Source organism: Serinus canaria, chromosome 7 (genome assembly GCF_022539315.1).
Source record: "Serinus canaria isolate serCan28SL12 chromosome 7, serCan2020, whole genome shotgun sequence".
Lineage (NCBI taxonomy): Eukaryota > Metazoa > Chordata > Aves > Passeriformes > Fringillidae > Serinus > Serinus canaria.
Window position 1 is genome coordinate 20264268 of NC_066321.1, and position 25192 is coordinate 20289459.

The following is a 25192-nucleotide window of genomic DNA, read 5'->3' on the forward strand; positions in this document are numbered from 1 at the left end:
TCAAATACTACGCAGTAACCTCCACAAATGATTGTGTTTTAGTATTAAAAGCTGTTTGTCTTGGTTTTGTTTCTTCTCTCTGAGCTTTCTTAAGGAACCCCATTTGTGCATTTGATACATTACTTTCTTATAGGTCTATTAAAAATTATTTGTGCTTCTTGCTAGTGTTAGTAATTTTGGTTTTTCTTTCTAATATATCTCCACATTTTTTATATTGTGCTTAAAAGAGAGAGTCTGCTTTAGTTCTTTGAAGTCTATTGGTCTCATAGGAAATTGCTTAGTAGCAGCTTAAAGGGAAATGCTTCCAGTAACTGGTACATTTTCTTTCCATTAGAGATTAACCATTCCAAGCAGTTGTCCCAGAAGTTTTGCAGAACTGATGCAGCAATGTTGGGATGCTGATTCAAAGGTAATTAAATGTGTGTTTGTTTTCTACACTACCACCCCAGCCTTGTTTTGCAAAGTGCATTAGCATTTCTTTGGGGGACAAGTCTGAGCTGACACCATTGACACATTTCTTGACAAAGATAGCCAGGACTGTATTTTTTTTTTTTTAGTGTGTTTATATATTTATACCTAAATAACTCTCTCTCTCCCTTTTAATCACGAGTTACTAAGCTGCTAACTTTGTAACTACTAAAGACAATGACAGGGAATATGGTAAGATGGCAGAAATGTAGCCATTTTGGAGCAAGTGGAAAAATTGTGGGGTTTATATCTTCTTTCAAAGGTTAATACTTAATCCCTCTTGGATGTATGTGAGCATCACATTATGAAATACAAATTTCAAGGTCCAACTCTGTGCCCTACTGGTGCTGAAAACACAAGTATATGTAAAGAATAAATTAACCCATAAAACATGGGTAGGAACAGCAGCAACATTTTAAATTAACATTAAACCTTTCCTAATCTGTTCCCTTAGAGCTTGAATGGTGAGCTTTATCATGACTGTAATAATATGATAATAGCAGTGCTGTTTAACCATGAAAACAGAAAAAAAAGTTTAAAGAGCTGCACCATTGTTACTATTAATCTGCTGCTACATGGAAGGGACTGAATAAGTATTTAGACAGTAAAAGCTTTTGTAGATTATGAGAGTTACCTTCTTTAAATGGACTTTGTGACCATCCTGTTGTACATAAAACTGGCTGAAAAGAGCCTGTGGGCATACTAGCTTTTAGTACCAAGGATTAACATCTATTTCCTTTGCCTATAAAATACTTGAGACATTGAAGAATAGTTAAGCAGAGGAAATTGTGCTCTTTTTCTCAAGTCAAAGCACCAGGAAGAACTTCATTTCTTTAAACTCAGGAGAAAGTTAGCTACTACTTCACAGAGACCAAGATTAACTCCAAGACAAATGATAGCATATAGGTGCTCTAAACTAGAATTTATCACCAAAGAGTAGCCACAGAAGAATAATATGAGAAAGGAAATATGCATTTCTGGTCTCTCTTTTAAAAGCAAGGGGTTGCTTTCCTGCAGAATGGATCTGGAAGACTGAGATCCATCAACATGAGATTTCCACATGAACACACATGTAATTGCCATTCTCTTAATAATTCCTTGTATCCTCCCCACAGAGGGGGGAGAGGGGAGAAAAATGCTGCAAGTTTTTCAGTCTACAAGTAGGCTGCTTAAGTTCTAGGTCGGTAATTACTGAAGAGGACTTCCAGTGCCAGTTGCTTATCTTTACTAACTGCTCCCAAGTGTTAGCATCACTACCAAAGGCCTCAGAATAAGAATTATTGGAGCTTCTTTTCTCTAATTGTCACATACTAGATCAGCTTACTCTGCCTTGTTCGAGCCCCATCCATAAGTGCCCAAAAGACTGTTTCTCAAGGAGAGGGAGGGATTTGCATGTTGTAAAAGAATGATGCTTAACCATCAGGCTGAGTTCTGTCTGATAGAGTAATTTATCTGGGTGTGGGCTGATTCCTGGGGACATTGTTCTCAGAAGTCATGCAAACTGTGAATCTCCTGTGAGATGGCGTTTTTCTGACAGTCTGCTCTTCGCTAGTTTTTTTCATGCAGCTCTTCTTCTGCTAGGCATTTACAGCTTTGTTCACATGACTGAAATGGAGTAATCTGTGCTCACAATTTGGACATGTGACTGACTTATTCAGTCACGTGCTGGGAAAGGTTTGCTACTTACAGCTCTCAAAATGCTTTGGTAAAGGGCTGTGTGGCCTGCATGAGCCAAAAGATGGAGCACGCTCCTCTGAAATCCTGCTCTGTGTAGCGTTCCCTTTTTGCCAGGATTAGCTGTAGAAAATCAGATCATTGATGCATGAACAAGTTACTGAAGGTCAAGCAGGGGTGAGCTTGAGTATGTCAGCTGCTCAAAAGCAGTTGCTAAGGTGCATACTTCAAGCCCACAGAATTCATGAGGTAACTTTTGGTGGCTTACCCCTGAGAAATGAGGGATATGCATTTATGGTGGGGCTAAGGAATACAGTTGGAGAGCTGCTGCAGAGCAGCTGGAGTGTCAGACGCTGCTCACACCATAATTTCTTCATGGGAACAAACAGAGTTATTAATATTGCTTTGAATTCTTAAGAATTTCTTCACACATGGAGAAAAATATATGTAGTGTTCCACGTGATCCTTGGAATGCTAGTCTTTTTGCAGTTTAAACTGCTAGTTGAAACAAACAGTTCACACCTTAAAATTTCTACTGAACAAGTTGCTTTTGCTTGGGTATTAGGTAATTGTGGAAACAAAGTTGTTCATCACTGATGTCTTTGTTTATTGGGGTTACTTGCTTTTGAGTCATAGGTGAATAATTCTTTTTCATTTCATGTTACTTCAGTTTCTCTCCACATCAAAGATGTTTATAAATTACAGAGTATTTTAATGGAAATCAGAAATCTGGGAACAGAAGAGAAACAAAAAATGAAAGACATATGGATTAAATATCCTGATTTATGGAGACCTATTCAGTAAGAAATACTGAGAGGAAGGCAACAATGAAAACATTAGCCAGAATTATTTCTAGAGGGGCATATATTTTAAAGATTTCAGTATGAGACATCATAGATATAAAGGGAAACACTTTTCAAAGGCGACTCATGCCTTGATATTTTAAGAATCCCTTATAAGGGCTTTCTAGAAAGTGCTAAGCAGTTATCTACTGAAAAGATTTTTTTTTTTTTTTTTTAAGTTTCTCAGCTCAGACACCCAGTTTCCCAAATCACTTCTTGCCAGTTTTAGCCAAGGTACCACTCTGCATTTAGAGTGCATTTATTAAATCTGAAATTATCCTTTCCTAGGGGCAAGAAACCAACAAAACCCATGTGACAGTGTAGGCTTGTGCCTTCCTGTCAGGTTTGTCTCCATGCAAAGCTGCTGCCTATAAATCTAGCAGCTGCAAAGCTGGCAGGGTAACTGCTGGCTGTTTTCAGAATTTGCACAGCCAGAGATGTACAGTACTTTGACATTACTGTGTGACTCTGCATTTGTCCCAGCTCCAGTTGCACCAACTCTGCAGCCCCTTTGCCTGTAGTGCAGGACCCACCACATGATTGTTGCTGCTTCTCCCAAATCAGTTGGTTGATCCTTTTTCCTGCCCTTAGTAAAAGCCCTTTTCTCTGTCATAGTCCCCACTCTGGTTACTCTGGGCAAGCCTGATAGTAGAGCTGACTGTGCTCACTTAGTGTCAGCCCTGCCCTTTACTTCCCAGTATACAAAAAGTAGCAAGCCAAACTCATAGTGTTTTGTAAATTTTCCTGAATAGTCCATAAAATATTGGGGATAATGCAGCATGGGGATGTTTGCCCTTGATGTCTTCCTGCAAATTGAATTTTGTATAGGCACATTGTGTACCTGCAAGTCTGTTGGATAATTCGTAGCAGTTGCAGTACCCTGGTAAATTTCAGGGAGCTGCTATCTCCTGTCTGGCAGCTTCCTCACCATTTGGGAGGCCCTTGAATTCCTTCAGCAGTTCACATCCACTGGTGTGGTCACAAGAGATGCAGCGGTAGCAATAAAAGGGTGTGAAGGCTGGTCAAAGGTTCTTCTGCCTCAAAACTGCACTGGAGTGGTGATGGTGGTACCATGGGTGGATTTTGTGCTCTGTGCCCCCAGTGCAGCCCACTCTTGACTGGGCAGGTTTGGGTTCTTCCAGGGTGTGTTCAGAGGATCTGCTCAGCTGTGGTGGGTCCAGCACCATCATGCACGTGGAGGGGAGGACAGCTGCCTCCCCAGCCCCCTGTAAAGGCAGGGTGACCCTGCTGGGTTTCCTTTCAAGGGACTGTGTCACCAGTGCAAGCAATGTGCTGCTTGACCGGTACCTGTTGCTGTGAACTCTGCGTGCCCAGACTGCCCCTCTCTGCATGCTGGGCTGGGGAACAAATTGCATAAGCACTTGTGCTGGGGCAAGCATGTCTGTGGCAAAGAAAATCTGTGTAGCTCACTGAACTGCCCATTGCCTGAAATCATGGAGGTGGACCAAAAAATGACAGACAAAGCCTCCAGTTACAGCCAAAGAGTACAGCATTACAGTATAAGAGAGCTTGTCTCTCTTTTTGTTATGCATTTGACACTTTTTCATGCTGTTTGACATTTAAAATAAAGAAATTGTCTGTCTTTTATAATGTGGAAATCACTTGGATCTTCCCGAGAGAGACACCTCAGCATTGTTCCTAATTGTTTTTGTGCTCCCAAATTAAAATGCACGTTTTAATTGCGGCATCTGTAATTTTAGCAGAAATGGTATAATTAAAGGCACAGTAGAGAGAGAATGTGCATCATCCCCTTATTATGTATCTACATTTTGTTTCAACCTTTTGTCTCAACCTTGTCTGGGGTCTGTCAAACAGACTAACAGAGTCAGTGCTCTTTCAAGAAACACATTTAACTGGCTTTTTCAGTTTTCAGTTATTATCCTACTTCATAGCTTCCCCTTGGGACTAAAGGAAAAGCAGAAAAAAAAACCAGAGAAATTTTAACTGGTCTTTCTGACTTGTGAGCACAGTGGGTCTTGGATGGAGAGCCCTGGAACAGGAAGTTCAGTAAATGAGCCCAGGACAGAAGAGCACAGAGTCCACTACCGTGAGCTTAGCTGCCAGGCAAGACATCCTTCCCTAACCTCAATCTTCGTTTCTTCCCCGGCTGCTCCTGAAGTAGCTAAGTGAGAGTTTTTCTGAAAGTATCTCTTCTGCAAGAGGGGAACTGCAGCCAGAAACCTGTTTGTGATAGGCAGCTAAATGGCAATGTTCAAACACCAAAGAGTTTATGTTAATACCTGTAAAAGGCCATCTGTATATTTACCAGTTGCTGATGGTCCGGCCTTCTCTACTTGGAAGTATTTTCTCTCTTAGCTTGAGAAAAATTACTCTTTCAAATTAGGAATCTAGATGATAGATGATTCTAATGTTTAATACTTTTTTACTAGTAGACATGGCAGATTTAGCTAAGGATTGAGTCCTCCTAGCCTGTGTGACTCTTCTCAAACTTTTCTTTAATGGAAAAACAAAATGAAACCATTTACAGATTTACAGTCCTCTTGTAGGATGCTGTGGTCAGAAAGAAGCATGGCAATTCCTGTTAATTGTGGGGTTTCAGTTGAAAATTTCCTACAGATAGTTTTAGTAGTTTTATATGAATGTAAATGTTGTTTTGGTTTTCTTTTCTCTTCAGAAAAGACCATCTTTCAAGCAAATTATTTCAATCCTGGAATCTATGTCAAATGACAGCAACCTTCCAGACCAGTGTAACTCATTCCTGCATAACAAGGCAGAGTGGAGGTAAGTTTTCTTCCTCCCAAGATGATATGATGTGGTTTTACATTGAAATGGTATGAGTGGTTTTTTTCAGAAAGACATCAGACTCCAATGATGTACTGGTAGAAAATATGTGTGCTTGAAGTATTTTTAGAACATAACTTACCTTGTTGTTTTTCAGGAATGCCCAGAATGTTGCGAAACTTGTATTAGGAGCCAATGCACTTAGCTGTACCCTATATTTATTATAACAGTGGTTTAGGCATCATGATATTTATGGTTTTGTGATTCACATCTTAAAACAAATTACAGAGTTTCAGTCAATAGTGTGGGGGCAAAAGAACTCAGATAACATGCAGGTTTGCTGCCATTTTCATAGAAAGTGTATCAGTGATGTTAATATTAAAACCAAAAAAGGATAAGGGGCCTAAAAACCCCATCTTCCAAGTTAAGCTTCTATTTGTGCTCACTTGAATGCACTCTACCATTTTTATGTGTTCTCTCCTTTGTCAGCGGTGTGTTCACACATCCAGCACATGCCCATGCCAGTCCTGTTTTTTACAGTGTTCCAGCATTGCTTGAGCATATGATTTTAGCTATTGCTGATTTTAATTGTTATTCATAAGTGATTATAAATGGAGATGAGATTTGACACATTTTTATTACATTACAGTTTTGCAGTAAAACTTCCAGCCTCTTTTTTGGAATGTGCCAGAACTTCAAAAACCTGTCCCTAAAGCTTATTTGTGGGTTAGAAAACTTGCCGCTTCCCAGTACAGCCTTCTGTTTGAGATGGAATATTGAAAACAGATCTGCACAGGGAGATGATTTTTGCAGATGATCGTGCCTCGGTCTATATTAAGAAGCGTTGGCGCTATGCCGAATAAGCAGGGAGCACAAATACAGAAAAATTCCCTGCATCGAAGAAAGCGGGACGGGGTGGAGGCTGGGGAGGAGCGCATGGAAATGGGGCTTGTGTCAAGCCCAAACGGCAATCCCGCGTTTCTTCCGCTGCCTTCCAAGGAAAGGCAAGACGTAGATTTTTAATGGGGCGAGTGGAAAAACTGAGCTGTCGCTGGGACGCCCCCGGTCACACGGCGGGGTATAAATAGCCCGGGCCGGGCCCGCCCCAGCTTGGCCGCGCCGGCGGCGGCCCCGGGCCCGGCCGGGCGGCGGGGGCTGCGCGCCATCTGCTGGCGGCAGCGCCGCACTGCGCCGCCCGCGGGGCCGCCCCGCAGGGCCCCGGGCCCGCCCGGCCCCGGCCCCGGCCCCGGGCCTGCCCCTGCCCCGGGCCTGCCCCTGCCCCGGGCCCGCCCCGCCCTGCCCCGGGCCCGCCCTGCCCCGGCTCTGCCGCTGCGGTTGCGGGCCCCACCGGGTCTTGCTTCCGGAGCCCAGTGCTGAGCGCTGCGGGCGGTATTTAAAGCACCCCAAGTGCATGGCACCGTTGTTTATGCAGACTCTGAGCATCGTATCGTGGGTTTGGCAGCAGACAGAACAAGGAGAGTTGGACAGAAAGTACACCCTAGTGAGGGGTTTCTTATAATAAAAATATTTATTTAAAGGATGAGATGAGCCTTTAGGAAAAGTGAATAAATACTTAAATCTTGGCAATATAGCAAAATAAAAGCTGTACTAAGTGACATTTGGTGACAAACATAATTTTACTTAATCAGTTTATATCTTGAAGTGTGACTCAAGTGGCCCAAGTATTTCTTGCAAATTTTGTTTTGATACACCTAAATTTCTCAGATGAGGAATGTCTGAGAAGGTGTTAATGAAAAGCCGTGTAGCAACAAAGAGCTCTTTGGTACTATCAAGTAATGAAAAAACTTCTTACCATGGAGACTTGTGTTAAAAAGAAATGTGACATTTTTTCCTGGAAGAATAATTGACTTAGTGACAAGGAAATATGAGAGGGAAAATAAAAATTCGTGATGGGACATGATTTGCCTGAAAGCAAAGATGATTTTTGAATTGAGCTGAAATGAAAAAACACAACGCTCAGAAAGAGCACAAAACGTGTGGGCACTCGTTTGGAAGCTGGAGGGGTACTCTCCTATCCAAATTCTGGTAACAGCTTCCTGCCCTGGTGCGAAAGCCATGTCTGTATGGAAACTTTTGTGAATGTTTAGCCATATAAACAGAAAGTATGCAAAAAAATTGCCACCTGAAGTAGATAAAAGATGCATAAAGTGATCCCAAAGGATAAACTAAAAAAGACTTAGGTTTGTCACTAAAAACAACTGGACATTAGTTTAATGTATTTTAACTTCTGCATTGAAAAATCTTTGCTTTTACTGATTTTTATTCCCATGGTTTTTTATCCCATAGTGATTTGCAAAGAGATAGTGAAACCAGCAGTAGGAAAAGAATGTATTACCACAAAATAAGGAATTTTAATGAAGCCTGGATATCAGAGCACTGGAGAAGGGTGGGCTTGGGAAAAGCAAAAATTATGCTTGTTTCTTTGAGGGACCTCTGAATTAATGATCCAGGTACTGCACTTCCACAAGGATGCTGCACTTAGCAAAGCAAATCCAAGCTCAGACAAGCTGGATTGTGTTTTTCCTCACTCTTAATAAAAGGCAAGCTGAGGTCCTTTTTGTATAGACATGCCAAAATTGTAGCTGTAACAGCAAGTAACTGGAGTCTTCAGTATCACTGACTGGCTGGCATGAAAACTGAGAGTGGGCTGAGTCTATACATGACATGCTGCACATCTATATAGAGTGGTCTTATTTGCAGCATTTTCTGGTATTCATTTTTATATTGATATCACATTTTGATCTGCTCGTTCTGTTTCCTTAAAATAATTCATTGTCTTTTTTCCTAACTATTCCACACATGTTCAGCACATTTTTAGTATTATTATTAAAATAAGGGCGCTGCCTTATGCCTGAGTTGCATAGGTCTAGTTGCATAGGCCCTATGTTTAAGTTTATATTCTGTGATCTTTTTGGAGCCCTTTCTCAAGTCACTTGTATTACAGTCAGAAAAAATTACTGTAGAAGTAATGATGTTCCAATTCAGTGAGAGATCCCATTTGTCTGCATTTAGTCATATATACTAACTGCATCTCTCCTTCCATCCTCTCCCCACGAGTGGCTGCTCCAATGATTAAAATAGTTTATTAGTGATACATTAGTGTATTAGTAGCAATTCAAGACATATAAAGAAATGCCATTGTTTTTATTCTGTGAATGTTTGTCATTATAGTTTCTAGTAATGTATTAGTATTTGTTCTTCAGTGTCACAGAATGAAACTATTCTAGAAAAACCAGTAAACTCACACTGCAGAACTAGAGAAGCAAACAAATCCACATGTCCTACCATGTATAATGTTTCAAGCCACTTCATTTATGGAGTAAGACTCATTAACTGGGCAATGTACAGTAGCTTTCTCTTTAATTACACAGTTTCATTATGCAGTGGAATTATTTTTCAGAATACAACTGTTTTTGCAGACTAACCTTTTATTTTAAGAGAAGTTTCTGTCTAATGAAGAGAGATAATTACAGTGCAAAATAGACTTTTGACATAGAGAAAACTATTGTTACCAGGACTCCCCTAGCGCATAATATTATTTTAAAAGAGAATGTAATTTACATATTTAAAAAATTATAGAGTTGTGTGTAAGTAGCAGCAATGATGAGAGACAAAGTAAGAAAAGCAGTGCTTGCAACTGCCCTCAAATTGCTCTGTAGTTTCCACAGCAGATAGCATAGTATGTGTTGCACCTGATAGAAAGGGTTTATGAGGGATATGGGTGTCTGGGGATGAGTCACTTTCTGACCTTTGGTCCAGGGCCTTTTAGTTTGTTCCCTTGTTGTTTCTTTATTATGATGCGTGACCACTTTCTACCCAGCACAGGGATCAGTCTTAATTTATGCATGCCTAAATATGATAAAGAATTTTTCTTGAAATCTGAAGCATGATAATTATGAGGGCTATTTGTTCTGACCACCACATAGAACAGCTCACTCAGCAGGACTCAAGTGTGATAAATGCCTTTGCCCCCAGGTGGCTGATTTCTGCAGTAGAATTAAGCATGGTGGTAAAGTTTGCAGTAGGATTTTCTGGTTATTCGAGCTCTGAATCCTTTCACTGTACTTTTTAAGCAGTACTCTCTGATAGGGATGTCTTGTTCAAAATGAGAAACCCATAGAATTTGGAATATTCATATTATTTGATTTGCTTTGACTCTTTGGGTATGGTATTTTCCCACATTGAGAGGCTGAACTGTTTTAGTGGAGAAGAGTTTAATCATTCCATGCCAGGACAGGAGATTTATAGAAACAAGTAATTCTCTTTCTCCACCCTAAATAGAAATGACAGCTAACTCTGTTAGTCCTATTTTCTTTTTGAAAACATCAGAAGGAGCATATTTCGTTCACAGTGTGTTAACACAAGAAAATTAATGTGGAAGTTTGAGCAGAATATTAAACCTTGCAGAGTCCAAATAGCTGTCTTTGGAGCTCTCTTCAGGAATTCTTATCTTCTTAGGAGCTCACTTTTTCAAGGAGAAAAACAGAACACTGTGATTAACTCTTCCCACAACTGTCAGGATACAGGTGGCAGGCAGTGCACAGTCCCCCCAAACAGGCACAGAAATGTTAAATGCAAGTACAACCTCTGATACTAATAGAAAAATTTTCTTTTTTTACCCCACAAGCAAAATATAAGTCTGAACTTGGTGACAGAATTGTTGTTCACCTTCTGTGTAGTTGTATGGTGCAAAGCTTGTTAAACTCTTTTTCAAGAGCAGTTCAGTTCATGAGTTTAAAATATACTGTCCATCAGAAGGTATTTCAATGGAAACTACTTTGTTAAGGGAGGTACATGCAGTGAAACCAAATAAAGATGGTATCTGTAACTTTCTTAGAGTACTGCCTTCATTTCCTGCCCTTTCTACTTTTCATAATTTTGCAAGTATGGTGAAAAGCAGAGAAAAGTCAACCAAATCCTTTTCACAACTGTTCCAAACTTGAGAAGCTTGTATTTGTAACCATTTGCAGGGCTGACTCATATACAGTTTGTATTTTTGCTTTCATAGCTTCACCTAAAGAAACAGGAAGGTAAGTGGGGAAAGCATTCCCCCACAAAATGCTTCTGTGCATTTTGAGTATAAGTCCAAGTAGTATTCATAGTCAAGTTGTAAACTCAGACAAATGAGCTTCTTGGACTGCCTGTATTGTGTTGTTAATGCTTGTCCCATTACCTGTACTTAATGCAGTTTCTTTATGGACCAGATCATATTTCATGATGTTAGGGGGAAAGAAGGTTTTTTCATTTTAAAAATGTTTCTGTTATGTGGTATTTTACTCTTTTAAATGTTATTTTTCTTCAACTGAAGGTATTGTGGTCTGAAGTATAAACATTACCGTTTGTTCCTAAAGCTGTGAAAGACTGCATTTGATAATTAAATGAACTGCTTGAGTTAGTATTGTACTTTTCAGGCTTTCACATTTAATTAATATTCAGTTGGGAATTATGAACAATTTATATCTGTCAGGAAAAGACAAGACGTAACAAATTGTCTCCGTGCAGATGTGAAATTGAGGCAACCTTAGAGAGACTAAAGAAACTGGAGCGTGATCTGAGCTTTAAAGAGCAGGAACTAAAGGAACGGGAGAGACGCTTGAAGATGTGGGAGCAGAAGTTAACTGAGCAATCAAATACTCCTGTAAGTAGACAATAATTCAACCTTTCATCTTGTGTCAGAAGTATTTGGAGCTTTGTCTATGTAAATCTCAAGACATACTAAGGAAGTAGTGCTCCTGTTTTCAGTTGTTCCTCTGGGCCAATTTTATTGCATCACTCTAGATAACAATATTTTTTTTTAATTTCACCTTATGCATTAGATACTACATATTACTGATAGTTCATATTGTGACATGGGCATTGTAAGTAGTGTCCCATTGATTTATTTACAGTTCTCAGCTTTAAAAATTGTTTACATTCAATAAATCCTTTTTTCAGCTAGAAAGCTGTAGACTTTATGGGATGCAGGATTTGATCTTAAATGTAAGAATCATTTGTATCTTCCAGAAGGCATGTCGTGAAACTTACGCAGATTTTTTTTATTCTGTACTTTTTCTTTGAGAAGTAGCAAATTCCCATTCTGTGAAAAGGGGGTCAAAATTTGAAGTATTAATTTAAGGTTTTGATCATAATTATAGTTAACATAGCTTTGACTGGCCAGTTACTGGCTGGTAGAATTCCCACATTTCTATTAGTAAATCAAATTTAAAAACTTCCTTGCATTATCTTGAATTTCTTGATGAAATACTATGCTCTTCAACCACTGATTGGCAGAGGGAGGACCACAGGGTTAGTGCATGGCGAGACATTACAACAGAGTTGCTAAAAAAATGCTGTGATACCTACTTGTTTTTAAAGCACTAGCTAAGACAAATACCAAATTGAGATTGCAGTAGCATATGATTTTTCTTGTGCACAATTGTATCCTACTAATAACCTTGATTCCAGCCAGACCCATTTACATATGACTTGTTTTTAAGGCATAGCTTATTGCTGTTCTTTGAATGAAGTTGCATTTATGTTCCAGCTGCGAACATGCAGCAGTGAAATCACGGAGGATAAATGTTTTCCTATGTGCAGATTCTGTGTGTTTTCAGTAGATATCTCTATGCCTGCTTTAACACTTGCCATATTCCAGTAACTGAGCTGCGGGCCATCCTCTATCCTGAGCACAGCATGAGACACAGCCTTAATGAGCAAACCTTTTCACCAGCAAGGCCCTAGGGTTTTTTTATGCTGTACTTGCTTAAGACTTGTAGTTTTCACTTAGAGCTGGCATTGCTGCTAGAATAAAGCATTGTGCTGAGGCCTGTTGTGCTAAGCATGAACTGTCTTTCTGCATAGCATTAACCCAACTGTCCTATTGCATTTAGGTGCAATTTCTTCTAATAGACAAATATAGATTTGTTTTTTCCATACATCTTAAGTGAACTGTTACACAGAATGTATTTTTTAAAGAGCCCTTTTATTTGAAAAAGTTTGATATACTGGCAGAAAAAGGCATTATTCAAGCAGGATTGGGTTTTTTCATAGCACTGGTTGCACATACAACTAAATTGTAAATTCATAGCTGTTAGTCATTTGCAAAATATCTTTGGGCATTCAGTTTGCAGGCTGAAATCCTTGGGAGTCAAGCAGCTGTCTCCCTCCATTAGTTCAGGCAGTATCTGCTCAGCAGCATCAAACTAGAGGGTTACAACAGGGAGCGGTGCTTGACTTTAAACTACCTTGACTATAAAAGCAGAAGTAAAAATATGGCAACTAGAACTGTGACACATCTTAGAGTTCCCACTAGGCATAAACCTGGTTCTTAGCTAAAAGTAGACCTCGTTGAATCTTAGCTGGTACCCTTATCCCTGCTCTGTGTTCTGCAGTCACCTTTTCATTTGTCTCTGCAGCAAAGACCAGGGGCCAGCAATGGTCTGCAGGTGTAGAAACTTAAACCAAGTGACAGGAGCACAGTGAAGCTGTCTCTGCCACTTGTTTCTCCAGTGTTGTAGGATTGGTAGAAGCTTCATCCTGCTTGGTAGGTAACTGTGAGTGGCAGGCTGCTCCTGCTCCAAAGAGTAAAGTATAGCTTCAAACACTTCAGCATGAGGGATGGATGAGGCCAGTATTTAGAAATGCTTCTGTGCGTTTCTCACTGCTCTTGTTTTGACCCTATTTCTGCTGCATCTTATACAACAGACTCCTTTGAGTCTGATCTCTGCAAATTCCTTTGTGCAGGTCTCCAAAAGCCTCTAGCACAAGGGAATCAGGAGCATTTTGGTGGAGTAGAATATATCCATAGCTGCCATGGAATGGGAGACTTCTCTTGAAAGATTTGACTTGGCAGTGGTAGTGTATGTAGCTAAGATGAATATCATATTAAAGGAAGACAGTGAACAAGACCTGAAACCCATATATCACCTGTGATGCCCTGTACCTGCAGGTGGCCATTTAACCATGGAATTTAGAGAGGCTGGTGGATCCTAGCCATTTCTAAGGGTCTCTTCTGATAGTCATCATATGCAGTGTGTCACTAAAGGCATGTCCCATCCCAACAAACTCTTTAAATTCTCCAGATAACAAGATGGCACAACATGGAAGAAGTAATGTGATTATAACTTGCAAAATGAGCCATTCACAGCTTACCCACTCTCAGACATTGAACAGTCAATGACCCAGAAAGGTGTTTCAGTGGAAAGCTGATTTGCAGCTTTGTTGATTTTTGTAGGGAATGAAGTGTGCATGCTAGGTCATGTTTTTGAAAGATTCCTTCTTTTTATCAGGAAGAACTTTTGCTGATCCTTGATCCAACTAGCACACTGTTGATGGTGTAACTGGGGGTTTTTGTATAGCCAGGTGTACAGAAGCAGAGCTGGAGGATCTTTCATCACATAGCAGTAGGATGCATGAAGACTATTTAGGGCACCCCATCATTCCAACTTCTTAATTTTATTTTTGTTTCTTAAACCCTGATCACTAACTTTACTTAACCACAATGCAAATAGTAAGTCTGTAAGTAGGGAAAGCTCAAGTGGAACAGAAGACAGATGCTGCCTTTTTTAATGATAGAAAATTAGTCAATGTAAGTGGTTTTACCAAGAAATGGGCACTCTTTGAGCAACCCTGGCTGTGAAGCCTCTTGTGTTACAAAAGCAGGGCATCACCATAATCACCCCTGTAACTGGTTTTGATCAACTGCCATTGACTCTTCAGTCAGTTTTCTGATTAGGTTAAAAAAGATATGAAAACCCATGAATTTTAGGTAGGTAGTTTTAGAAATGCTTTGGAAAGAAATCCTAGTGCAGGTGTTCACACACAGCTCCTTTGGTGATGTTTTAGTAGTGTCTCAGTTTGACACTCCAGGACAAGTAGGTAGTTTAATTTAGGGTGAAGGTCCTGAGTTTTTATTCCCTGTGAAGCACAGGCAAACATGTCACAGAGGTTACTAGCCTGGCCACTCTGAAGAGGCATTAATCATTAACCTGAAGAGGGCATATTTCATTTGTTACTACAAACAGACTGGGTCAGGAGAATGCCATTATCTGTAGGTGAAGATTAGTGGAAATTTAATATGATGTACAAGCAATTGACAGATGTCTCTTGATACCACTAAAGAAAAAAAAAAAAAGCTGAAGAAGCTGGCAAGCTGACCAAAACCACCCCTCTTCCCCTGCCTGCTTGTCCCTGGGATGGTTTATGAAGGTGTGGTGCTGGTGCAGGCTGGAGGCCAGTTCTCCTGTCCTTTGCATTGGTGAGAGACTCATTTCTGGTTGTGGCTGTTGCAGGGTGACCCTTTCTCTCCTTTTGAGCATACACTCAAAACCAGTCTGCTGCTTTCATTTCTGATATTTAGGGGCTGCTGCTTCTGCATCAAACTGCCAACCTTGTTTGGCTTCTCTGATCTTAACCTGATTTATTCTTCAATCCTGAAAGGTTGAATTAAGCAGCTCCAATTGCCTTGGAACCAGTCCACTTGGTTGGGAAATGTCATATTCTGTTTTGTGCTGTACAAAATGAAGGATTGAAGAGTTTGAACCTTCTTTTGTCATGAAAGCTCTGTTGCCTGTGGTTCTTGCCATGCCATTCAGTGATTTTGCACTTTGGTTTAAGAGCAATGACCCCAGAAGGATGCTATCTGTTGTAATGAATCCTTACTTGACCTCCATGTTTAGATTCACTAATCGTATGCTTTCTGTTGATTGCTGACTAATCTGGTGGTGTCTTTTTCCTTGATTTTTAAATTGGTTCTAACTTTCACTTTTGCTCTGTCCTTTCCTCCTTTTAAATAGTTTTTCTTACCTCTTGCTGCAAGAATGTCTCAGGAGTCTTACTTTGAATCTAAAACAGAGGAGTCAAACAGTGCAGAGATGTCATGTCAGATCACAGCAACAAGTAACGGGGAGGTAGCTGGCATGAACCAAAGTCTGAAGGCCTTGATGATGACGGGCTTTGGGGATATCTTCTCTCTGAACAAAGCAGGATCTGTCCTGCATTCTGGAATGCAGATAAACATGCAAGCCAAAAAGAATTCTTCTAAAACCACCTCTATGAGAAAAGGGAAGAAAATCAACATGGCTTTGGGTTTCAGTGAATTCGACTGGTCAGATGACGATGATGATGATGATGATTTTGATGACACAGATGATAGCAGCGAATGAAATAAGTTGTAGAGTTAACCCTGAAATCGTTTCAGCAAAGCAAAACAATAAAGTTTTAGAACAAGAATCCTGTCAGTTTGGTCTGTTTAAATCCTGTAAAAGAACAAAAAGCAAACAAACAAGAACAAAAAGATATTTACCAGGCTAAGATATGTTGTTTTTGTTTCGATTGTGCTGACTTATTTCTGCTTTGATGAAATTTGGAACTAAACTTTCCAAACTAATTGAGATTATTATTATTTTATGATTATATCTGTAATTCCTAGTGCCTGATTACAGAAACTATGCCTTGATAAATTTAAAATCTGGAAACACTGGGAGAAACTTCAATGCCATTAACGCCATTAATGTACTTCAAATTTTTCTTTTGTGTTATTTGTCATTTCCCTTACCCCTTTAGCTGTCAGTCATATGCATAAGCTTGTACTTCCGGATTTGCTATTTTCTACATCCATTCTTTCTTGCTGTTACAGTGAAGGGGTTTGCTGTGTTTCTTAATTTAAAGCCTTTTTCAAGGCAGCATGGTGGGAAGTCACACATAAGTTTCTAGGAACAGAGAAGCTTGGGGAGGAAGAGAGGAGTTAGTTAAATATATAGTTTAGAAATGGAATAGCAGCAGAACTCAGATAATCCCTATTAGCAGATGATTTCTCTAAATGTTCTTTTTTTTCCCCTTCACGTGTATGTGCATGTGTGTATAATTCACTCTAGCAAAGTAAACTGCAATCAGACTTTTGCATCTATTATCAGATATTGTGATCTAGAAGCTAATTTTCAGTTATGTTGATGTGAATCCATGAAGCCTCATTAACTTTGATGGACTTATTCTTGTACCTGAGAGCAAAAATCGGTGTTTGTAAATTTTGATTCTGTTGTATCTGCTAAACAGCGTGTGCCATCCTTGGGAAAGGACAAAGAGAAGCCACTGTGACATTTCAGCTTGAGCCCTACTACTGTGGCTTGTGTGAAATTCTCCATGTTAGAATCTGGCAGCAATGTCAGGAATATTTACTAGACTCTGCATAACTGTTTTTTGCAGCTACATTACTTGTAATGTATTGTCACTGCTGTTACAGCTTACCATAAAACTCAGTATCTAACAATCTGCTGCAATAATTGCCTGCCAGGCACTTAGGTTGAGAGCAGTGAGGATGTTTCTCCTGATGACCCCTTTAGTGGTGATGCAGAAGGAGGGAGGGAAACCAGGGCGAACACAGATGCAGGTTAGAAAGGAAGATGTTGTAAAATATTTGCCAAGGAAGAAGGGCAACATTTCAAAAGAAAAATGTTACTGTGTAGTTCAGCAGTAGTGGGAATAAGCCATCAAAATTCCATTCTCAATTACTGGAAGGGTTTCTTTTATAAAACTTCTGTTTTTGAGTGACTTCTTTAATTATAGGCTTGCCTGTTACACAGCTCTAACCTGTATATTATGGTGTTTTGTGGATAGCTTAGAGGAAAATGGATACATTAGATAACAGCAGGCCTGAAATTATTACCTGTTCACTCAACAAAACAAAGTTCTTTGAAGAAGTTTTTCTAGAGTGGACACCTCTTTGGGTTGTGAGAAAGAAAGAATTGTTTTATCCTTAAGTGGCAGCACTGCTCCAGTCCACCTGCAAGGCACAAGTGCTGTGCTCAGGCTTTGCACAGTTCCTGCAGGATGTCATTTAACCTTCTTCCAGACACTCCCAAACCTACTGACTTGAACTTAACCCTCTTGTTTCTGGAAGCTTTTCTCATGATGAAATTATCATTTAAATGAGGCAGTAAATGTTCAGTGTATCCCAAGGAGAAGCTCTTTGGCTCACATGGGGATGGCTTCTTAAGTCCATCAAAGCGACCTGATTTTAGGGAGAGAAAGAGACTTGGAAGGACAAATAATGAAATGGAAATGAGAACAAATAGCCTTTTCCAGTGTAGATTTGTACTATTTTTGTAACTACGTCTTCTAACACCCACAGCAATGATACTATTTTTGTAACTGCCACTTTGCACTCAGCAAAATTTGATGGATTTCTGTAATGTAATATGTGCACTTTAGGTCTTAAGATGTATATCATTGTGCATAAATTACTGTACCACAGAAGCAGTGTAGGGATGTACAACTGAAAACAAAATTTGGTTCAGTACATTTCTAATTCAAAAACCCCAAAAAATCTGTTCCTAGCATTGATATTTTGCACTTTTTTGGTGTTTGACAATCTTGGAGCACTTCATGCACATTTATGTTTGTGTGGGTTTTAAGTGAATTTGTAAATTAGCTCCTTAATCTTTACATAAATAAAAATAATTTTTGAGTAGTATGACACAGATTTTCATAGTTGCAACATCACGAGGTTTAAGTCTGTCTCCAAGGTTTTGTGCTTACCCAGGTGTGTAACTTGTATCAGCAAATATCATCAGAATGTGGTAACGTGCTTGTAGTAATTTCAGCCTACTTGTTTCAGTATTTTTTAATGAAGCAAGATGGATTTTTTCCCCTTTGCCTTTTTTCCCCATGTTGTTTCTCAAAGCAAATTAAACTATATTAAGGAAAGTTTAAGCTCTTCTAAAACTTCCCCATGCATTTAAAGTAGCAAAGGTGACCTCTGAATTGTTGGTAAGGTGATAATGTGACAAAATCTTCTGATGCAGTTGAGATAGTATTATAGTTAGGATATTGGCTGTGCTTACCAAAAAAGCAGTGGTATTAGTTGCATTTTTACTTTCCTGTGATGAGTTTCACAGCAGGTGTCTCCAGTTTGCAAGCCAGTTATCACATGTGAGAATCAAGCTATGTTGTTTCTGCCTCTGAAATGCTTCTCACTAGCTAAAGGCTTTGAACATGGCTCTGGTGGGCAGGTATGGTGGTTGGAGGAGGGCAGGGTATTTCAATCTTGCACACTTGAATTTGCTCTTCAGTGTATCTGAGTCCATCTTCTGCCTGTCTCATCATCAGGTTATACAAATCTCCACAACAGTCCACAGCCCTATCGTGTATCAGCTAATGAAAGCATTAACCAAACCCAGAAGGTATTTCTCTGGCTGCTCTGGGCCAAAGCCAGAACAAACCCCCAAAAGCCTTCCTGTGCCTTGTACACCTCCCAGCTCACTAGATCCTTCCAGGCCTTTTGGGTTCCAGTTTCCTCTGTCTTCCATAAAGCCTGAAGGTATTTGCAGTAAAATAATATCACTGCATTTGATGGAGGGGAAAGGTGAGAACCAGGCCTGACCTTGGCATATTTACCAGGCTGCTGTACTGCAAACATTAACTTAGGTGGGTAAATGGCCTCAGAGGAGAATGGGGAGGATCGACTTTTGGCTTGCTTAATGGTCAGCTGGGACCAAGACAGGATGTCCAACTCCCAACTCCTTTTCTTTTCTTTAGCAGTGGTGAAAAAATATAGAAATGGGACTTAATGAAGGAAAACTTTTGATCTAGTCATTTTTGTGACAATGGCATCACTAATTTCCTGGAGCAGCAAGTGCCTTAGGGTATGGTGTGGGTGTGCTGCATTGCCAGCTGTTGTGTGCTCCCTGACATGGAGCTTGTCCCCTCTGGGCTGGAAGGGCTTTCTGGAGGTGAGGTCTGGTGTGGCCTCTTGTCACATAGTCATGTTCATGGCTTGTCATTTGCTTATCATTCCAGAGCTTTTCTTAGATGTTGATTCCCTTTCCTTCTGGGTTTTAAAGTGTTTATTCTGAGTTAAATATCTGATGCAGTAATGATGGGTATTGCTCTCAGCAGTAGCAATAGATCTATAGTGTGCATATACTTGTTAAGTACTGAGCAGTGTTACTGTGTGTCTTTAGTGGTGTACTTGCTTTATCTGTAATCAGGCAGCTTTTACAGGTTTTTAATAAGACCTCTGACTTGACAGAGGTTTTAACTACAGTCCTACTTAGAATGTTCAGGTAGAAAAAGTAAGTTCATTTAGTAATTTTCACAGCCCTTAAAATGCACTGGTAGGAATCTGGAGGAGAGACCTTTCCCCTTTCCCCCAGGCTTCAACTTAGTGTACACTGTAAAATCTGCACAGAGATTTCTGATGTGTGAAGATTTAATTTTAAAACTGTAGAACCAATGACTTTCTTTTAACCTTTTATATTGTGTGCTAAATACTCATATGCCTTTTACAGTCAGATATAGTCCACTGCATTTCTTGCTTTTGCACTACTGAAAAAGTTTTGTACTGAATAGTAGGAGTCGATGCTACTTACACTTCAGGTTTGAACTGAGGAAATTCAAATAGAAAATATTTTCACAGTGTTAGAAAACTTCATTTTCCCTTCTGAAAAAGCAAAGCTGAGCGCAATGCCTATGCCAAGACTCTTCTGCTGTAAACTGAATATATCATTTTTGTGGAACATGCAATGTTACACTTGTGTGTGGTAAAATCTTGCAGTGTCAGTTATTCTTTTTATTGCACTTGACATACCATGTCTTGTTTTATTCACACTGTGGATTCGATTTTCCAGTGTAAAACCAAAGCAAACAAAAAGAAATCATACAATGTATTCAATTTCCTCGATTGGTGTCATAAACTTTCTTTTGGTGTGAACTTTTCCCTTGCTTCTCTTTTGTTCCAAACTTCTATTTTGCAATAAACATTTTGACAGTAAATATTATGCATTTGTGTCACTGTGTAAAACTCTGGAGTTCCAAGAGATTCCTTATTGTCTGCTGGTTTAAGTAACTTTTCTGTATTACTAACTGTGTGACATTTCTCCTTTATTCTCCCATTAAGAAAAAAAGAGAGAGAAATAATACAGAACTATTCTGCCACTGGTTAAATTTAAACCAGAAGAAGCATAAAAAACACACTGTACATCTAAAAATGCATTCTTGGACTTCTGCAGTAAATTTTTCAGTTGTACAAATCATTATACCAGGCTCCTGCTGCAGCACCAGCCAGTTTGAGTCTAAGTACCTCCAAAGGGCACAACTCACGGCCTCCTGAGGGTGTTCAGGATTGCCACTTGCCCTTCCTTGTCCTTTGGTGTTGCCCCCAGCACTACTTTTGCCCCACAGTGTTCTGCCCAGGCTGCAGGTCACTTGGTGTGCAGCTGGAGGTGCTGGGGTGAGGGCCTGCCTAGGGGACATGCTTGGCTTGTGGGTGGGGTCTGGAGACCCTGGGGGTGGCAGGGCTCTCTGAAGGAGGTGACAAAGCCATGGGGGCTCAGGGGTAACCGAGCTGTCTCTCATAAATCACTGTTATATACATCAAAAAGTTTGCAACTACATCATGATCTTGAGCTTCTGGGAGACACTGACTGTCCAAATACAGATCTACAATAATTAATGGTAACCCTTTAAGTGGAATAAAAATGCCAAGAAGATGACACTTTGATACCATATACTTGAATGAGTAAAATGGCAATCACTGTTACAGTGACATCTTCTCCTCTGTCAGTTTTCAAATCATCCCAGAATTTTGTTTAATGCAGCCATTCCTCCGTGGTTTCCTAGTGATTCAAGAGCTAACACCTTCTTGCATCCAACAAAATGTAGGAGGAGGCTGGGAAGTGCTGCACTCCTCCAGCCTTACAGGAGTCGTTACAAAGCAGTGGCAGAAACCAAGACAGACTTGTCTGTACAAGGGTGGGAAGACAGTCTGCAGTGGCCAGACTCCAAATTCTGTTTCCGCTGCTCTCCAGTGAAAGTTTTCCTTTCTTTTGCAGAAAATATCCATCATTTGGGAGGGAGTCATAATCCCAGCATTATCTTCTATTGCAGACCAAAGCCATAGCAAAAGCCTTCCTGCAGTGTCAGAACCAAGAGGAGAGGCAGATAGATTCCCTTGCCATCAGATGGTTTACTTTTGCTTCCTAAGTTGTTATTGTTGGAGATCTGCTGGTAATTTTATCTGCAGAGAGGAACAGGATCGATTTAACACTGCCAACATGCTGTTGGAGCCAGCCCACAATCAGTGTGAATGCAGTGGTTTAGTACATCAATATGAGTTGCAGCTGAAGTCCTGCACTTTGCAGGGAAAAAGGAGCAGATTAGTATCAGCCACCAGAGTAAAATTTGGGTGGAGGGGAGAAAAATGGTCGGATGGTTTTCTTTTCAATTCGTATCTCTCACACAGTTGCTGCCCTCCTTTGATATTTGTGCATGGACCGAGGAAGATGTGGTGAGTATTTTGTGTTAATGTGGCCAGGCTGGTGGTGCTGGAGCTCTGACAAATCACAGCGGGCGTGGTGGGAGGGAAGGCTGCATCAGAACACCTAGGTGAGATTTTACTGCTGTTTGTTTGGTGAAACTTGTGTCCCAGAAGGGCCTGAAAGTGACCAGGAGGAAATTCGAGTTACCTTCATAAAACAGCCACATTCTCCAGTGTCCAGAAAACAGTGGGAGCTGGGAACTGCCAGCAGCCAGGAGGGCATTCCTGAGTCCTTATTTAAGGAATGTGGAAGTGCCCAGTGATCTGACCCTGGACAGGGAAAAATGAGTTCAAAGGTTTTATCCTACTGTGTGCCACCTGGATGGCAATTAACTGAGAAAAAGTTCTAGGGCTTTTTTCATATAAAATAATGGCATTGAGTACTTTATACCTTTTTATTCAGTTTAAAGGCTAAACAAGACACATCAGTGATTTATATCTGACATAGTGATGTGTCAAAAGGATTTTAATGTCCTATCAAGCACTCCATTTGGGTCTTATGCATCATGGGGTTGTTTGGCTGACATTTACCAAAGGACTGTCTGGAAAGCCAGTGCAAAAACCATAAAATCCCTGGCTCCTTCACTTCAGCCCTTTTAGCACATGACATTTCTCAGTTTCTGCTTTGGTCATTTCAGTTCTTTGTGACAATAAACTGAGAAAGGTGGCTGCAATATGGAAGGCAGTTTGGAAAAGCTAAATAGAAGTAATCACTTGCATTGTGAATCCTGAGTCCTTTATCCTAAAGTGAGAAATATTTTAAAATTTTGTTTTAAAAAGGATGATTATTTGTGAACTTCAAATAACTGTAATACAAGATTTTGATAATTTGAACTTCAAGATTGATTCCTCTTTTTTGCAGTTTTTCTGGATGCAACAACTTACTAGAAAAGGTAAAAGCTATTCATATGTCCTTTCATGCTCACATTTATGAACTAATATACATTTGTTCATTTTCTCCCCCTCCAAAAAAGTGCCATGTGGATTTCTGAATAACCTCTTTTATCTTAAGGCGATGCTTCTGGTGAGATGAGTGTCTATGCTAGCTTGTTTAAGGAGCATCATATCACTGGGAAACAATTGCTGCTTCTAGAAGAAGAGGATTTAAAGGAGATGGGAATTGTTTCCAGAGGACACATCATCCATTTAAAGGTATTATCAGCATTTATTGAACGGTGCAGTAGGTTATAGTGTGAGTATTACAGAATCTATGGAGTTTCAGTAGTATTAGCAACAAAAAAAGATACAAAGCTAAGTAGAGAACATATTTAGTGTCTAAAATAAACAGAATTGTAGCTTCATATGGATCTAGAACTCAAAACAACCTCAGCATTATATGAGACATGAAAATGTGCTGTGGTCTTTATACTCCTCTGTAGTTCTTAGGTTTCTTGTGAGCTGGATGTTAGAACTACTGCAGCTTCACCTAGGAGGGCCATTCTCCCAGCAGAAAAGCTTGGGACTCTTCAGAGAGAGCTCTCTTTAGCTGAAGGAGAAACAGATACAAAACAGTTATTTGAACTGAAATCTCAGCTTCTCAATTTCCATAGCTCATTTATAGCGTAAAGCATATTTAGACTAACAAAACTCAGTTGGACAACTTTAAAGCTAATTGACAGACAGGTTTCTTTGCTCTTAGAACTTTGCTTTTAAACAGTGTTTTAAATGTCTAATGTTTGTAATGAGTTAAAAAAATCACAGTCTGGAAAATGTGATCATGACAGCAGTAATGGCATTAGTACTGTAGCCACAGGAGAGAGTTTTCTGGCAGCCACCTTTGGAAAAGGGATTCTAAAAAAGCAGCGTCTATAATTCTGTTGGGTATCAATCATTTTAGATCCCAATTTGCTAGTAAAGAGATACTTGTATTGTAATTGCTAGTCCTGCAAATTTAGCTTTGTAAGTCACACAAATTTATTCCCCTTTTGCTCATCAGCCATTTTTTCCATGCCCACACACCATTACTGATATATTTAATTTACATTTCCTACAGGGAAAATTATTGAAACTTTGAATTATTGAAATAAAGTCAATAATGTCCACAATGAAAGATCTCAGCTTCCTGGGTTGATTTGAGCATAAATAAAAACAACAAAAACAAGCCCCCTGAACATCTCTTTTTCTGATTAAGCAGATCTGATTCTGAACACAAATCAGGGCCAATCTACCACAACAGTTTCCAGAACAGGGCTATATTTTAAACTCTTCCCACATGCCCTAATGTATCCACAGTTGAAAACAGAGGGCATGTGGGGTTGTGCTGGTTTTGGTGCTGGTATTTGCAGGATGAGATACTAAATAACTCCCATCTGGTTTTGTTTTTTTTTTTTTTTTCTAGACTGCTATTGAGAAGTTAACCCATGACTACCTAAATCTATTTCATTTTCCACCATTAATTAAGGCAAGTCTCAGTGTTGATATAAGACGTGCTTCTCGTGCTGGTATGAATATTTCACTGTTCTCATGTCTGAACTTTCCCCCATTCAGAGCAGGGCAAGGTTGCAATTCCTACAGAGGGTTTTAACAAATGTGGAGAGTCAACAGCAGCAATGGGTCACATCAGAACAAATAACAGGATAATAGAAATTGTTTTCAGGGAAGTTCTAAGTTTGTATCATGGAGCTGGTAGAATTAAATTAAACAACAACTGGTTGCAGTTTGCCTGCTGTCATTAATCAGAAACTACTTTGAAGAGCCATTCCTCCAAACTGCTGCCACCAGCTGGTCACCACTGAAGAACAGCAGACCCCTGGCCCAGAATAAGTCCATAATTCCCTGGTTTGCTAATGTTATAGGAGAGAAGGATGACAGGATGATTTAGTGTCTTGCCACCCTGACATTAACCCATTAGTTTTATGATAATCAGTAATAAGACCCATGCAAAAGGGAGGGAGTGTTGGGGAACTTTGGTGTTGCTAGACCAGATATTCGCCTTATTTAATTCAGTGAGGTAACCAAGGAATTCTAGACCCCAAATCCTGAAGTCACAATTTATTGCACAGCAATAGAGTGAAATCCACGTAAAGCAAATTTTCATATAGCAAAACTCTGTTCCCTGGAAGGGAAAATGAAAGAGCATTGCTGCTTTGCTTTGCTGTGCCAGCTGCAATTCCAGTGAGAGACTGTCACAGTG

The 25192-nt window shown here is 39.8% G+C and overlaps 1 protein-coding gene across 4 annotated transcripts in view; it reads left to right on the forward strand.

Moving 5' to 3' along the window:
• MAP3K20 (mitogen-activated protein kinase kinase kinase 20) overlaps positions 1-25192 on the forward strand; it is a 92048-nt gene that overhangs the window by 44918 nt on the left and 21938 nt on the right. For 3 of the 4 annotated variants that reach the window (XR_007778021.1, XM_050977090.1, XM_030241035.2), the window contains exons 9-15: positions 335-409; positions 5641-5747; positions 11271-11406; positions 21985-22029; positions 22922-22952; positions 23072-23211; positions 24398-24460. Coding sequence is in view for 3 of the 4 variants with exons in the window: in XM_050977090.1 (XP_050833047.1) it covers positions 335-409; positions 5641-5747; positions 11271-11406; positions 21985-22029; positions 22922-22952; positions 23072-23211; positions 24398-24460 (597 nt within the window). In the remaining variant the exon portion in view is untranslated. Of the gene's footprint in view, positions 1-334; positions 410-5640; positions 5748-11270; positions 11407-15541; positions 20522-21984; positions 22030-22921; positions 22953-23071; positions 23212-24397; positions 24461-25192 lie in introns of those variants that run through there. The other variant, XM_030241042.2, reaches the window with a different exon arrangement.